We start from the raw sequence: 13,172 nt of genomic DNA, 5'->3' as shown, positions 1-13,172 counted from the left end.
TCATTTGTGTCTCATTTCAGTTCTCTTCATGAAACCGCTTTACATTGAACATTGCATATATACCAAAACAATAATCCATAGTGTCTTTAGATGTCATTACTTAACAAAATTATACAGGAATCTCTGACAGACAATATGTACAGAAATTAATCACTTTGCTATGCAAATAAAATCAGAATCCATTATTTTTTTAAAAAAATTAAATGTAGTGATTCTAAGCCTTTTCCTCCCTCTCTGTTCACAATTACTGTTAATTACTACTCACACTGTCATAGACACAAAGCCTCAAATGACCTTACAAGAGTGAGTAAACAGTATTGCCTGCAGGATGGAAAGCAGAAGCATGGAAAGATTTAGCAGCCTTTTTTGTGGCTAGTCAAACCTAGGTACCTCAGCCTAATATTCAGGCATAGTGGATAAACCAATTTCTTGTCCAGGAGAAATTTTAGATTATAGTGGAAATTATTTTACTCCTTTAAGATGGGTCAGGAAAATAACAGATTTTTTTTTTACAAGCAAGGTTTGGCTGCAAATCCACCTATAATAGAGCATCTCTACCATTCAGAAAATACGGAATATAATTCCCTCGTCTTCAAATTAGAAAGCTATTTTTTAATGTCAGCATCTGAGCAGCACTGCAATGAAATAAAAATGGAAGTCCAAGTTCGTCCCTTCGGTGACTATGTTGATTACAGCTTTTACGAGAGAGCATAGAGATGCTTTAGTTTCACAACCTCACTGTGCTATACATCACTTAATACACCATTCACTGCACTGCAGAACTTCTACCCTTTCAGCTTTTAATCTAAGGGTTCCCTCTATGAATGTGCAGCACTGTACATAAATCTAAATCTGTTCAATTTTTCTATTCTACCTCAAACACATTCCCAACTTCCTTTTTCCTTTAAAGAACAAACAACAAACAAACAAACACATCCTTCTTATTGCTTGTCCAAATCTCTTCTTGGCATTCATCTAAATAATTGCATTTTAAGGAGAGGATTTGGGGGGTTATATATAATTCAATAACCAATCAGTCTGCAGCCCACACATCTAATCATGGTACCCAAGAGTATTTGCAAAACTTCAGTTTTACATGCACATTTCAGCTGCCACATGGTTCCATCCTGCAGCAAGACTCTGGCCTCTTCAGCTTTTGGTTGTGCAGAAAGGAGACTAAGTCACATAGGAGAAAAAAAGTGGAATCATTTTCCAAAAAGCACTGGTTAGTCAAGGGACCAAGATACACCACTGTAGTTCCTAGTTCAACATCTCTCAATCATGCCATGAGTTTAGGAAATCTTTCTGTTCTAACCATTTCATCTTTTCCCATCTTCTCCTCTCCCTCCTTTCTTTTTTGTGGAGCACATTTCAAAAAACAGTCCAGAACCCCAGCATCTCATTCCAGATCCAAAGCAGCCTACGAAAGAAAGTGACTCAATGCTAGAGAGAAAATAAAATATAGAAAATCTCCACTATTTTATTGGTGCAATCTGACCTATTGCTGAACATGCAGCTAGAAAGCCGGAAAAGTATTTTATGATAACCTGCAAGTGTGATAGGTGGTTGGGATTAGGTCCTAAAGACAGAAATATTCTTGGCAGACCAGGAATAGAGCAGGTCAATAGAGACCATACTGACAAAATACTGAAATAGCACTAGGTTACCACAAAAAGTACCCTGCCATAATCTGTTCAGAGAAAAAAAAAAATCCCTAGCATTTCTAGATATAAATATTAGGAAAGTAAACAACCTAAATATTGGGGATAGCATGTTAAACCTTAATTTACTGTATAGGCTAAAACCATGTTTCTGCTGACTCTCTGAATGCAAATTTTCATTGGGTGAAAAACAGACACTATTAATCATATGAAAAGGAAAAACTATCTGCAGTTTTGTTAGTTCACTTCAGGGGGCCCTGAGGGAACAAGAGTTTACTCAATGCTGCTAAAAAAGCATTTTTGGGCTTAAAAAGGACTTAATAATGTTGAACTACCATAACTATAAAATATATCTTATTTGCAGAAAGTAAAGACATACAAGCCTACAGCACCAGAAGGAATGGTGCCATTCAATAACATTTTTACATTATTATAAATAAGTTTGATTTATTATTTCTCACCTTTCATTCTCATGCATTCTACATATTACCATCTTTCCCACACTGGAAATCGGCACAGCAACAATTTATTGTGAATCACTGCTAATTACCTAATTACCATTTAGGTATTCCTACTGTAAAACATTCAGGTTGAGTTATGTTGTCATTCACTTTTATTGAAGCTACTAATGAAAATATTGCTTTACTTTGCAAAAGAAATCTATTTTTATGATTTGTTCTCTTATGTTGCAGTTTTCAAATGGCAATTTCCATTATTCTTCAAAATACATTCCCACGACAATTCGTTTCTACTGGATGGCAAGAGGCAAGCTGTCGACTGTCAAGTATCAGTACATTATTCATATCCATGCTATGAAAGTTAAAAAGGCTTCTTCAGATGTTTTTGCAGTTTAGGGCATTCATTATGGAAAAGAGCTCACAGTGAGCTTTGGTCCAATTAGACTCTGGACAATCCACAGTTAAAAGAGCCACTATGAATGCCCTAACTTCAGGAAATTTTCCTAACTTAGTAAACACTAAGGCATTCAATGACATAAACACAGATCCATAAAGAAGTAGAATTCATTTGCTCAGCCACTCAAGAAACCATCTGTATTTACCACCTTTTCTGTTTCAATCTCTTACTGGTTTTGATTTAATAATTTCATTACGATATATAAAGAGGCTGGCATAATTGTACCATTCTTAGAAAGGAGCTGGGTTTTCAGTTTTTCAATCCTTTAGCAGGATGGTAACAAACATCTTATACCTGTGACTCATCCTTCAGTGGCAAGTCTGCTGACCACTGAGCAAGTGACTCTTCATATATATATATATACACATAAAACACCCACACATGCACAGAGCACATATGGAATGTGGCACTGTCTTAGCACCATAGTCTGCAAACCAAAACTCTCCAATACTTTCCATTTGTGCTATGGTATAGCTACAATCTAGAGAGATTTCTCAGCTCACCAAGGCACAGCAGAAAGATCTCACAGTTTTCACAACTCTAATTCATACTTGAAAGAAAATAAGTCACATACCCAGAACACTATTCTCCATGCACACAGAAAAATGGAAGTGCTAACACCTGCACATTAGTGGGATTGTTACAAGGCTTATGTATCTGGCAGTAAATTAAAACATACATAGACTGGAATAATTCCACTCTAGTATGAACAGCTGCATCTCCAAAATTTCACTCTAGTATGAACAATTACACCTCCAAAGGAAGAAGTTTCTTTTAGCAGCAACATTACAACTACTGGTTTAATTATCAGCCACTCCTGCTTACCTGACCACCTTTCTCATCAGAAGCACATAAGCAAATCCTGTTTAATAACTTCAAGCAGGTTTCACATGTTTACCTTGTAAGATGGGAGAAAAGCTCCAACTTTTCTACTAAATATTTCAAAACTAAGTCAAAACCTACTCACAATTCTTGGGGAGGACAAAATAAGATTCCCAGTAATCAAAAGAAATAAAGACCTTAGTACATACAGAAAGAAGATCAATTTTGTAGTATTAAAAAATAACAGGAAAGAGTAGCTACTGTTTTTCATGTCTGAGACCACATTCTCACCCACAAAATCAATAAAGAAGAAACAGATTTAAACAGGCACCACCACATAAATACTCTGCTACCTCTACTTTCTGTGAGTAGTTTCACTTTAGTGTTTTCCCCCAGTTAACAATGAAATTGATTTTTGGATAATCAGCATGTTTTGTTTCCTTGGAATTTCTAGTCATGACATCTGCAGAATTAAAACTCAGGGATTGTCAGCAATGTATCCAGAGCTCAGAATGAATAAAATTGTAATTCCAGGAGCGTACTGATGTTGCAAATTGATTTAACATTCACTGTGATGATTGATCAAGGCAAACTGCTTTGCTATTGTGCATATGTTCAGAGGTATTGTCTGTCACAATAGCTATTTACACAGCATTAGAAATCTAATGAAATCTACCAACCTCCCATTTTTAAACAACAATAAATTATTTCCTTTTCATTTGGCAGCTTGTGTTGAAAACAACTCTAGATTTAGTTTCATCCATTCAAATGAATCTCAGATTTTCTGGTATTCACTACAACCGATCTTCTCTGACACTTTTACAGATATACAATAAAGTGTGTCTCTCTTTAATATTTTCACAGTATTTAACATTGTTGCAAGTTTATCCTCTTTCTTCCAGGTTGCTAAACACATTCAATGCTCAGCTAATCAGTAGAGCCAGAAAATCATATTTCCAAGACCTTGTTTTCACACTGAAAACAATTGCAAAGCTGTTAGTTCCTAATGGCTGGCACATTTATCAAAATAAACAAACATAAATAAATTATTAATTCTAAACAAGCAAAGTTTCTGAGAGGTCTCTAATGATCATTTCATAGAAATATAGTTACCTAAGCTGCAGTTGTGTATCTCAGGTATAATTCCACAGAAGACAGTGCCAAATGTCAGTCATTTCTCAGTATACCAGAGATACCAGTACTTGGCCAGTAACTTAGGGACTCTTTCTGTGTATCTTTATCAGAAAATCTTCAGTCACATAACAGGTAATTCATAAATATAATTTAAATTCACTAAAGCATGTAAACACTATGGATTGTTGAATTTACTCAAGTGCATTGATTGATCAGAGGGCTGGAGCACCTCTATGAAGACAGGCTGGGACAGTTGGGGTTTTTCAGCCTGGAGAAGAGAAGGCTCAAAGGATAGAAGCCATCAAGTACCTAAGGATGTCTGCTAGAGACCTGGAGAAGGACTTTTCCCAAGGGCATGTAGTCACAGGACAAGAGGGAATGGTGATCAGCTGAAGGAGGGTAGGTTTAGATTAGACATTAGGAAGAAATTCTGTACTTTGAGTGTCGTGAGGCACTGGAACAGGCTGCCCAGAGAAGTTGTGGACTCCCCATCCCTGGAATTGTTCAAGGCCAGGGTGGATGGGGCCTTGAGCAACCTGGCCTAGTTGATGGTGTTGCTGCACATGACAGGGGGGTCACAACTAGCTGTTCTTTAAGGTCCCTTCCAATCCAAGCCATTCTATGATTCTGTGATGTTAGCCAAGGAGAATTTGATGTAACTTCATCAGGAGCATAGGGGCTTTAAGAGCATGTCCCTGGTTAAAACAAGAGACATCGAGTAAAGACAAAATGGGAGAAGTATTTGCTTCTGGTAGCAAGCAAGGTGAACTACAGTCAGTTCTACACAGCATTCCAACTTACCATTCCTCTTTCTAGGGCGAGTCCCAGACACTAGAGCAACATAATGGTTTGACATTCACTGATGTGAATGTGCCAATGAACACGGTTGGTGATAATGTAGCAATTGCACTGTCTTTAACTCAAGTCTCAATGTAGTTCTTCAGGTGGGACAGAATAAAATATCTATCAGTTCATTTTCTGTGTATGAATTAATCCCAGCAAAGGGTAGGAGACCCTGCTGAGTTCAAAATATTGAATACTGTAATACATTTGTCTCTAAAACTGCATTACATTAACTGAGAATAATGCAGCCTTTATTCTTTCATACATATATTAGCTTAATGAGCCATTAAAGTGTCTAGTATTTAAAGCATACAAGTAGATCTATAGTTTAAGCTTCAGAAGTCATCCAAATGTCTTACAAGTGCCAATAGTACTCTCAACAGGAGAAATTTAGCCTTTCATTTATTTTTAAATTGCTCTTTCCTTTTATTCCATAAAATGCATTTATTTACAAGAAGGCAATTGAAATCTTTAATACTGAATCAAGTAATCTAAGTTAGAAAAGGCGGAATGGGAACATATATTTTGGATAACACCCTGCTCCTAATCAGGTCCCAGGAAATTAGACTCATTTTCTCTTTTACTTTCTCTAGTTAATTAATCAGAAAAATTTTCCCTTCCCACTGATCAGAGTTTCATAAGGAAATCTGTCCTCTTGGAAGCACCAATATCCACAAAGGGGCCATGTGCTTTGGCAGAGACCTCCAGACCTCCCAAAGAGGCTGTTGAAATACAGAAATGTTGGGTTTAGACCTCACCATGGGAATTCCCCAGCACTCACATGGCCTGTGAATGTAACAAGGGAGTCACTGCTTCAGCCTTGCCACTTTTGTAAACTCCAAACTGTTCAAAACCACAGCAGATGCATGCCCAGAGGATCAAGGAAAGACAGAACATGGTTGCAGAACTACAGCTATTTTCTATTGCAGACCTGCCTCACCCATGTATTTTTGCCTTCTCAGAAATTTACTGCATCTAATTGCTTCTGTATGATTGGCTCAAGAACAACAGTCATAAATCTGTGAAAGGTCTACATGGTATTATCCTTGCATAATCTTGGCATACTCATAAGTAAAATCCTTCACCAAATGGAAAGTTACTGCCAGTAATTTCTAGACAGATGTGATTCTCCAAAATCTGTTCTTTTAGTCAGTATTCTACCAGAAGTCTGGTCTGTCCTGTATTTCTATGTATGATGAATAATTTCAGTAATATTATTTTAAAAGAAATTCTGAGTTCTGTTACTTTGATTTTTCCATCATTCTATATCTCATAACTATTACCATTGACTAATATGAAAAGGTATATTATGGCAGAGCAGCATTTTAGGTGATTACATGTATATCAAGAGTATTAAACAATCTCCTTCACCTTTGTTCCAAAGTAACTGCATATAATACTACATGACCTCTATTATAACTAAATGTATGTTTCATGGTTGTGAAAATTTTAATATATCTCATTCTAAAGTCTACTGGTTCAATTTGTCTGATGGCTCAGCACTGCTAGAAAGATTTAAAAAAAAAAAAAAGGACTTGTGCTGTAACACTTTGGAGGAATTACAGTCTGTGAGCCAAGAAGCGGCTCTGTCATGCAACAAAAGACTGTAATACAACACACCTGAAAAAGCTCAGCTTTGAAAGTGTGCCTTTTAGGCAGAAAAGACACCTAAAGGGCTAAACTGGACTAACACTGCAAAAACTTCAGTAAGGGGCCTTGGTGTTTTCAATCCATGCCTTCTTTTTTCCACCTTCCTAGCTTCTCTGATAAGTATTTTTTAATAAGATTCTTTATTCTAATTGAGGCAAGATGAAAAAAGAAGACCATTCATGCAGAGTTGTAAAAGGAAAGGAAGCCTTCAGAACGAGGAAGGGAAACCACTGCAATTTGAAGTGTTTTTGGGGGAAAAAAAACCAATGGAGAATGTCTGGGGGGGACTGAAACTCCTGAGGTACTAGAATGTATTCCAAAACACATTTGCAGCAATAGTGCAAAATAGTGATTGAGGTAAACAGTAGTAGGAAATGACATTGGATCTCAGCATATTTTCCAAGACATATATATAAAAAATGTACTTAATCTAACACTGTTTCAGACCAAAAACTTTATAGTCTGTTATGCCTGCTAAAGAAGCTCTGCATTCCAGAAGGGAGTTCTGTCAGGCCCATTTAAAGTCAAGTTCAGACTACCCATGTGCTATACTCATGTCCTTCATTTCCCCTTATCTATTTCCTTTTAAAGTCCGGAAAAGAATTGTAAAAAAGTGAGTTTATGCAATGTTAATAGTTAATACTCACTTGATAAGCATGCAAAAGCTTTATCCTCAGTAGGCAAATGCAGAGAGAGCACCTGTATACACCATATCTATACATATATATACACAGCTGGCCACACACTTCATGGAATGGTTTGGGTTGGAAAGGACCTTAAAGTTCATCTACTTCCAACACCCCTGTGCTGGCCACCTGCAAGGCAATTGTGTGGTCCCATCCTGCCCACACCTGCACCAGCTGCTGTTGGTAAGGGCTACTGGGGGACAAGGATGGGGCAGGTGAGTGCTCCCCTCACCCTTGTGAGGTGACAGGACAGCCAGAGTCACAAGCAGGAGTGGAATCTTCTGCCAGCCTGTGCCACAGCTGGGAGGCTGATCTCAGTCCTGGCCTCTCACAGAATCACAGAATATTCTGTCTTGGAAGGGACTCACAAGGATCATCAAGTCCAACTCCTGGCCTTGCACAAGACAGCCCCAAGAACCCCACCACATGCATGAGAGTGTTGTCCAAACTCTTCTTGAACTCTGTCAGGCTTGGTGCTGTGACCACTTCCCTGGGAGCCTGTTCCGGTGCCCAACAACTCTCTGTGTGAAGAACCTTTTTCTGATATCCAACCTAAGCCTCCCCTGGCACAGCTTCAGGCCATTCCCTCAGGTTCTGTCACTCGTCACAACAGAGAAGAGATCAGTGTCTGCCCCTCCTCTTCCCCTCACAAGGAAGTTGTGGACTGTGCTGAGGTCTCCCCTCAGCCTCCTCTTCTCCAGGCTGAACAGACCAAGTGACCTCAGCTGCTCCTCATACTGCCTTCCCTCAAGGCCTTTCACCATTTTTGTTGCCCACCTTTGGACACTCTCTAATAGCTTAATGAATTCCTTATCTTGACGATCCCAAAACTGCACAGAATACATAAGGTGAGGCTGCCCCAGAGCAGAGCAGGACAATCCCCTCCTTTGCCCGGCTGGTGATGCTGTGCCTGATGCATCCCAGGACACGCTTGGCCCTCCTGGCTGCCAGGGCGCTGCTGACTCATGTTCAACCACCAACCATCAAGCAGGACCCCCAGGTGCCTTTCTTTGGCACTGTTTTCCAGCATCTCATTCCCCAGTCTGTACACACAAATAGGGTTGCTGCGTCCAAGGTGCAGAACCCAGAACCTCCCAGCTCACTTCTCTTCACTAGAAATTAGAGGAAGAAGTTAAAGGAAAAAAAAATCCGTTTCCATGTCTTACAGTGACAAAAATGTTTGGAAGCTTTGTGACAATGTCAGGAGTCAGAATCAGTACCCTCTAGAAGAATTTCATGCTGTTTCCATGGAAAGAAAATGTTGTCTTGAAACACGCTCTTTCACCCAGTGCGCAAGGGGATGATCCACAGACAGAGTGGAGGTTATGTCTGGTTTCCTTCATATGGTAAAAGATGTTTCCCTCTTCCATTCTTTGTTCTATAGTTGCTGCAATTACTGAGACATTAAACATAATTTTTCCATTTGGGAGCAGTACATGAACATTAGAATATACTGAAGTCCAGTATCACAGATAACTTAACGTTGCAATTTCTTTCTTCATTGCCTAATAAGAAAAAAAGAAAAATTAGGAGTCACAGTGTGAATGCAAGCTAGAGAATCCTATTTGCTTCTTCATCAAAAGAATCAAGTCTGTTCATACATACAAATGTTAGTAATGTTTAGCCAATACATGTGCTACCATCATCACATCTTTCTAGACCCATTAGCTTCATTAGGCACCCAAAATACAGAGTAGGCTAGAGAGACTGGAGGAATCTGTTTTATGGGACTATGGATCTTTATCAATGACGGTTTCAACAACGAGAAAAGAAGCAGCTCCCAAAGAGCCATAACTAAAAGCTGGAACTGTTCTTTTCTGCACTCTGATTAAGTACTTGTTAAAGTCTCTCTCTTCATACAGCAGAGGTTGCTCCTGAACAACTCATATGGGTACTTTGAAGAGGAAATATTTTTTGGTTAAGGTAGAAGTAGAAAACAAACAAAAAAATCAAGTCTAGTCACAAAAGCTCGCAAGCACTGAGATAACATGAACAGGTCCCTTTTCATGTTAAACCACATCATTATGCTAGATGAGAGAAGGGTGCATTTTTCAGGAATGGCCTGCACAATTATAACAGAGTCTGTTCCAACTCTTTATTAGCTGTGGAAGAAGAGATTGAGATGACCAGGGCCAAAGACAAGAGGCTTGCTCTTTTTTTTAAGGCAGACTGAGAGGCATGAAGAATTTTATCTATTCTTAGGCACAAGCATCTGAAAGACAAATGGATTCAAGGATACTGAAGCTGAAGATTGAATATCCAACCTATCTAAATGAACTCAGTACTGGGAATGCCCAACTGGGACCATGAGTGCCTGTGGAAGATTTCTGCCCAGTTCTGACAACTAAGAAATCCTCTCTTAGAGGCAGAGATTAAGAAAATTTGACTCATTAGCATCAAACTGTCATAGGCAGAAAACTCCCCATTTGTCAAATTAAAGACATTTGGGCCATGCTAGTTAAAAAGAAAGTCTGGTGAGACTAGACGAAGTCTCGAGTTCTTGTTATGTTTCATACTTCATTTCTTTTCAAGAATGGAATGACTACTATACAAGCATTACCATGTGTGCCTGCCTGCAAGGGGAGAAAGAGGAAGTGACACACAGAGAAAAGCACCCTCCCTTCACAGCCTCCCACCCCTGAAAGGCTTCTGGAGAAGCCTTTATTGACAGAGTGAGGTTAACTGGTTTGAGAGGCCTGAGTGGGTTGATCCATTGTCTTCAAGTCTTTTCCTGTTGAAACTGCCAACAACTATGCCACATACAACAATGGTTTTGCAATATGGATAAATGTCCTCCAGACTGAAATGAAAATCTTGTGAAACAGGCAACTAAGCAGTAAAGAGTGATGCCAAATAAGTGTGATGTTCACAGGGCACACATACATATGCATAACACACACACACACGTATAATAGCATGTGACAGAAAGGGCTACAAGACAAAAAATTTACCTTCACTAATTCAGTTTTGTCATCATCTTCCCGATGTCGGTAAATGCACTGGCTAAGAAGAGCATATAGTCTTTCCATGCGAGATATACTGACATTCTCAGTTGCCACAATGACCAAATCCAGCACTTGCTGAAGCAAAAAAATGGAAATTAGAGTTTAGAATAGCACAAGATACATCCTACTTTCTTACATTGTTATATAAAGGCAGCACTTCAGAAAACTGATTAGATTTCTGACAAGATTTAATTGGAGGAAGCAAATTAATATTCCATATGTCAAAGAAAAGGCTTACATTTCAGCCAGTTCTTTCTTATCACTATATAACATCAGGGATCATAACTGCCAATCAACTGCTTCTAGAATAGCGGGGAATGACACAATCCACCTTGTCAAAGAGTAGCTGCCACAGGAAAGTCATGGTTGCACTTCGTTAGAAATGCAATACGAGGCCCTGGAAAATGTGTTCTTGGAAACAAGGCTACAGATCTTACATATAGAGCTGTGCCAGATGGAAACAAAAGCATACTTAGGTGCTCACCTCTACCCATTAGCTGAATCTGTACTGTGACTAACATCAGTCAGCTCCTACCTTGCAACTCAAGAGTGGATGAACTACCAGAGTTGTCTGTAGGAAACTACCAATATCTCACACAGTTCCTTGTGTTACCAAAGATGTGAACGTGGTAATCTCTGGGAAAGCAACACCAACAAGCTAGCAGCAGCAGTGCTGGGGCTGTTCAGCAGCTGTGTGTTGTGGGAGGCTGTTAAGATGTAGCTCAAGAGAGCAGCTACACCAAACAAAAATATTACTGCCTCACAACTGCTTGCCACCAGACTCGTCCTCCCTCAGATCAGCTACCACAAGATTTGAGTTCTATACCTAATATCGAGCAAATAAGTGAACACACATACAAAAGAAACCCCCAAGAGAACAAACAAACAAAATCAATCAACCAAAAACCCCATACAAAACCAAGCAGCTCCATTTTGGCTCTCTGGTACAAGCAGTGACTTCCAGTGACACCCATGTTAAGGAAACAAGTCTAAAAGACGTGTTTCATGACTGTAGCTGTCTCCTCACAGCTGAAACACATATGAGCAGAAACATTTGTAAGGGCTCTACCCTACCATTCCTCCAGTCAGTAGGCAATAACTTCAGATTACATGCCACTAGCACCCTGATTCTAGAAAAACCTACGTGGCTTCTTTAAATACACAAGCTGACCTGAACAACACAACCCCCTGAGGTTTGTTTCCTTAGGAAGCCATCTTGGAAAGTTAATTTAACCTCTACAGTTGAGGTCAACACTTAAAAGTGTGATAGAAATTGTGCTGGCAAGCCCCTTCACCAAAGGGGATTTCTCTCTGGTTACATTCTCCTCACACAAGGGAAACAACCAAGTAATACTCCCTTTCTCATCATGGCAGGTAAACAGCAGCATCCTCTCCTTTGACCAACCTCCAGGACTTCAACCTAGCAATTTCCTGATTTTTTCTCATGGCTACGTCCCCTGAAAGGCAGGTCCTTCTTCTACCCTCTCCAGTTCCTGCAAAGGAACCTCTTTTCCCCCCTGCAGCCTAAGCCCATGTTTGATCCTTTCCCCAACTACACCCTAGGAAAACAACTTCTATCCTACAGGGGACTGGAAAAACCATGTAACACTGTAATTGTATGGATGCAAAATTCTAGCACTGAATTTTGAAAGCCTTTGAGAAAAGCAGATATTAATATTTTATCCAGGATGATCTTTAGGTCAACCTTCTAATTTCAGGTTTAAAGTCATCACTGATAAAAATCAAAGTCCTTTTCCAGTTTGTAATTAATGAAAACATGTGAACAGCAAACCAAAACACCCATCACTCCAGTCCATCATAAAAACTGCTAACCTACGGTAGTAGCAGGTTGTCAGTAACTTATTTTAAAATTTAACAAGCCCTTTTACACTGAAAATTAGGAAGAGAACACAGTCTCCTAAAATTCAGTTCAGCAAAAGCAGCCATCTATACCAGCTGTGGAAACACCAGTCATTACAGGCTGAATTATTTCACAAGCTATGTACCCCTCTCATGAATTGGCATTGGTTAAAAACTGACTTAATTTACAACCATACAGGTAGCAAGAAAATGTCCTACTTCAGTATTAACAAAATTGAAATTAGACTTACTCTGAGCTCAGAGTAATCCACAGACACTCCCTGTGTGTGAATTTTCTTTGCTTTCCCATCACATACTTCAGGTTGCTCATCCGCCTGAGAATGTCCCACATAAGTTTTATGATGTACCCGTGAATCTGGAATTACACACATTTAAGTCATGATTTCTTTATCTGGACTACAGTATCAGTGAAGCATCCTGTATCTGGAAAACAGTAGCCCTCTGCAATAACAGAGGCAGAACTGTTGCCAATTTTTTTACCGAGAAATGCTTGACTTCTATCCTTCTAGTGCTTCTCCATAAAAACTAGAAACTCAGACATGAAAGAAAGCCCTAGATAAAAAAGGCTGGGTAAA

At 39.2% G+C, this 13,172-nt stretch overlaps 1 protein-coding gene across 1 annotated transcript in view; it reads right to left on the bottom strand.

The window, feature by feature from the left end:
- Positions 1-8,392: 8,392 nt before the first annotated feature.
- The window catches only part of LOC103613582 (ATPase family AAA domain-containing protein 2), a 28,857-nt gene continuing 24,077 nt past the window's right edge, over positions 8,393-13,172 (bottom strand). Inside the window, exons 19-21 of the mRNA XM_017731225.1 lie at positions 12,828-12,952; positions 10,663-10,791; positions 8,393-9,216 (exon numbers count right to left, since the gene is read on the bottom strand). Of these exons, the coding sequence (XP_017586714.1) occupies positions 9,178-9,216; positions 10,663-10,791; positions 12,828-12,952 (293 nt within the window). The 3' untranslated portion in view covers positions 8,393-9,177. The remainder of the gene's footprint in view (positions 9,217-10,662; positions 10,792-12,827; positions 12,953-13,172) is intronic.

Source organism: Corvus brachyrhynchos, unplaced genomic scaffold (genome assembly GCF_000691975.1).
Source record: "Corvus brachyrhynchos isolate BGI_N302 unplaced genomic scaffold, ASM69197v1 scaffold633, whole genome shotgun sequence".
NCBI classification, from domain to species: Eukaryota; Metazoa; Chordata; class Aves; order Passeriformes; family Corvidae; genus Corvus; species Corvus brachyrhynchos.
Note: the sequence above shows the minus strand (reverse complement) of the source record. Positions and strands in the feature narration are given on the sequence as shown.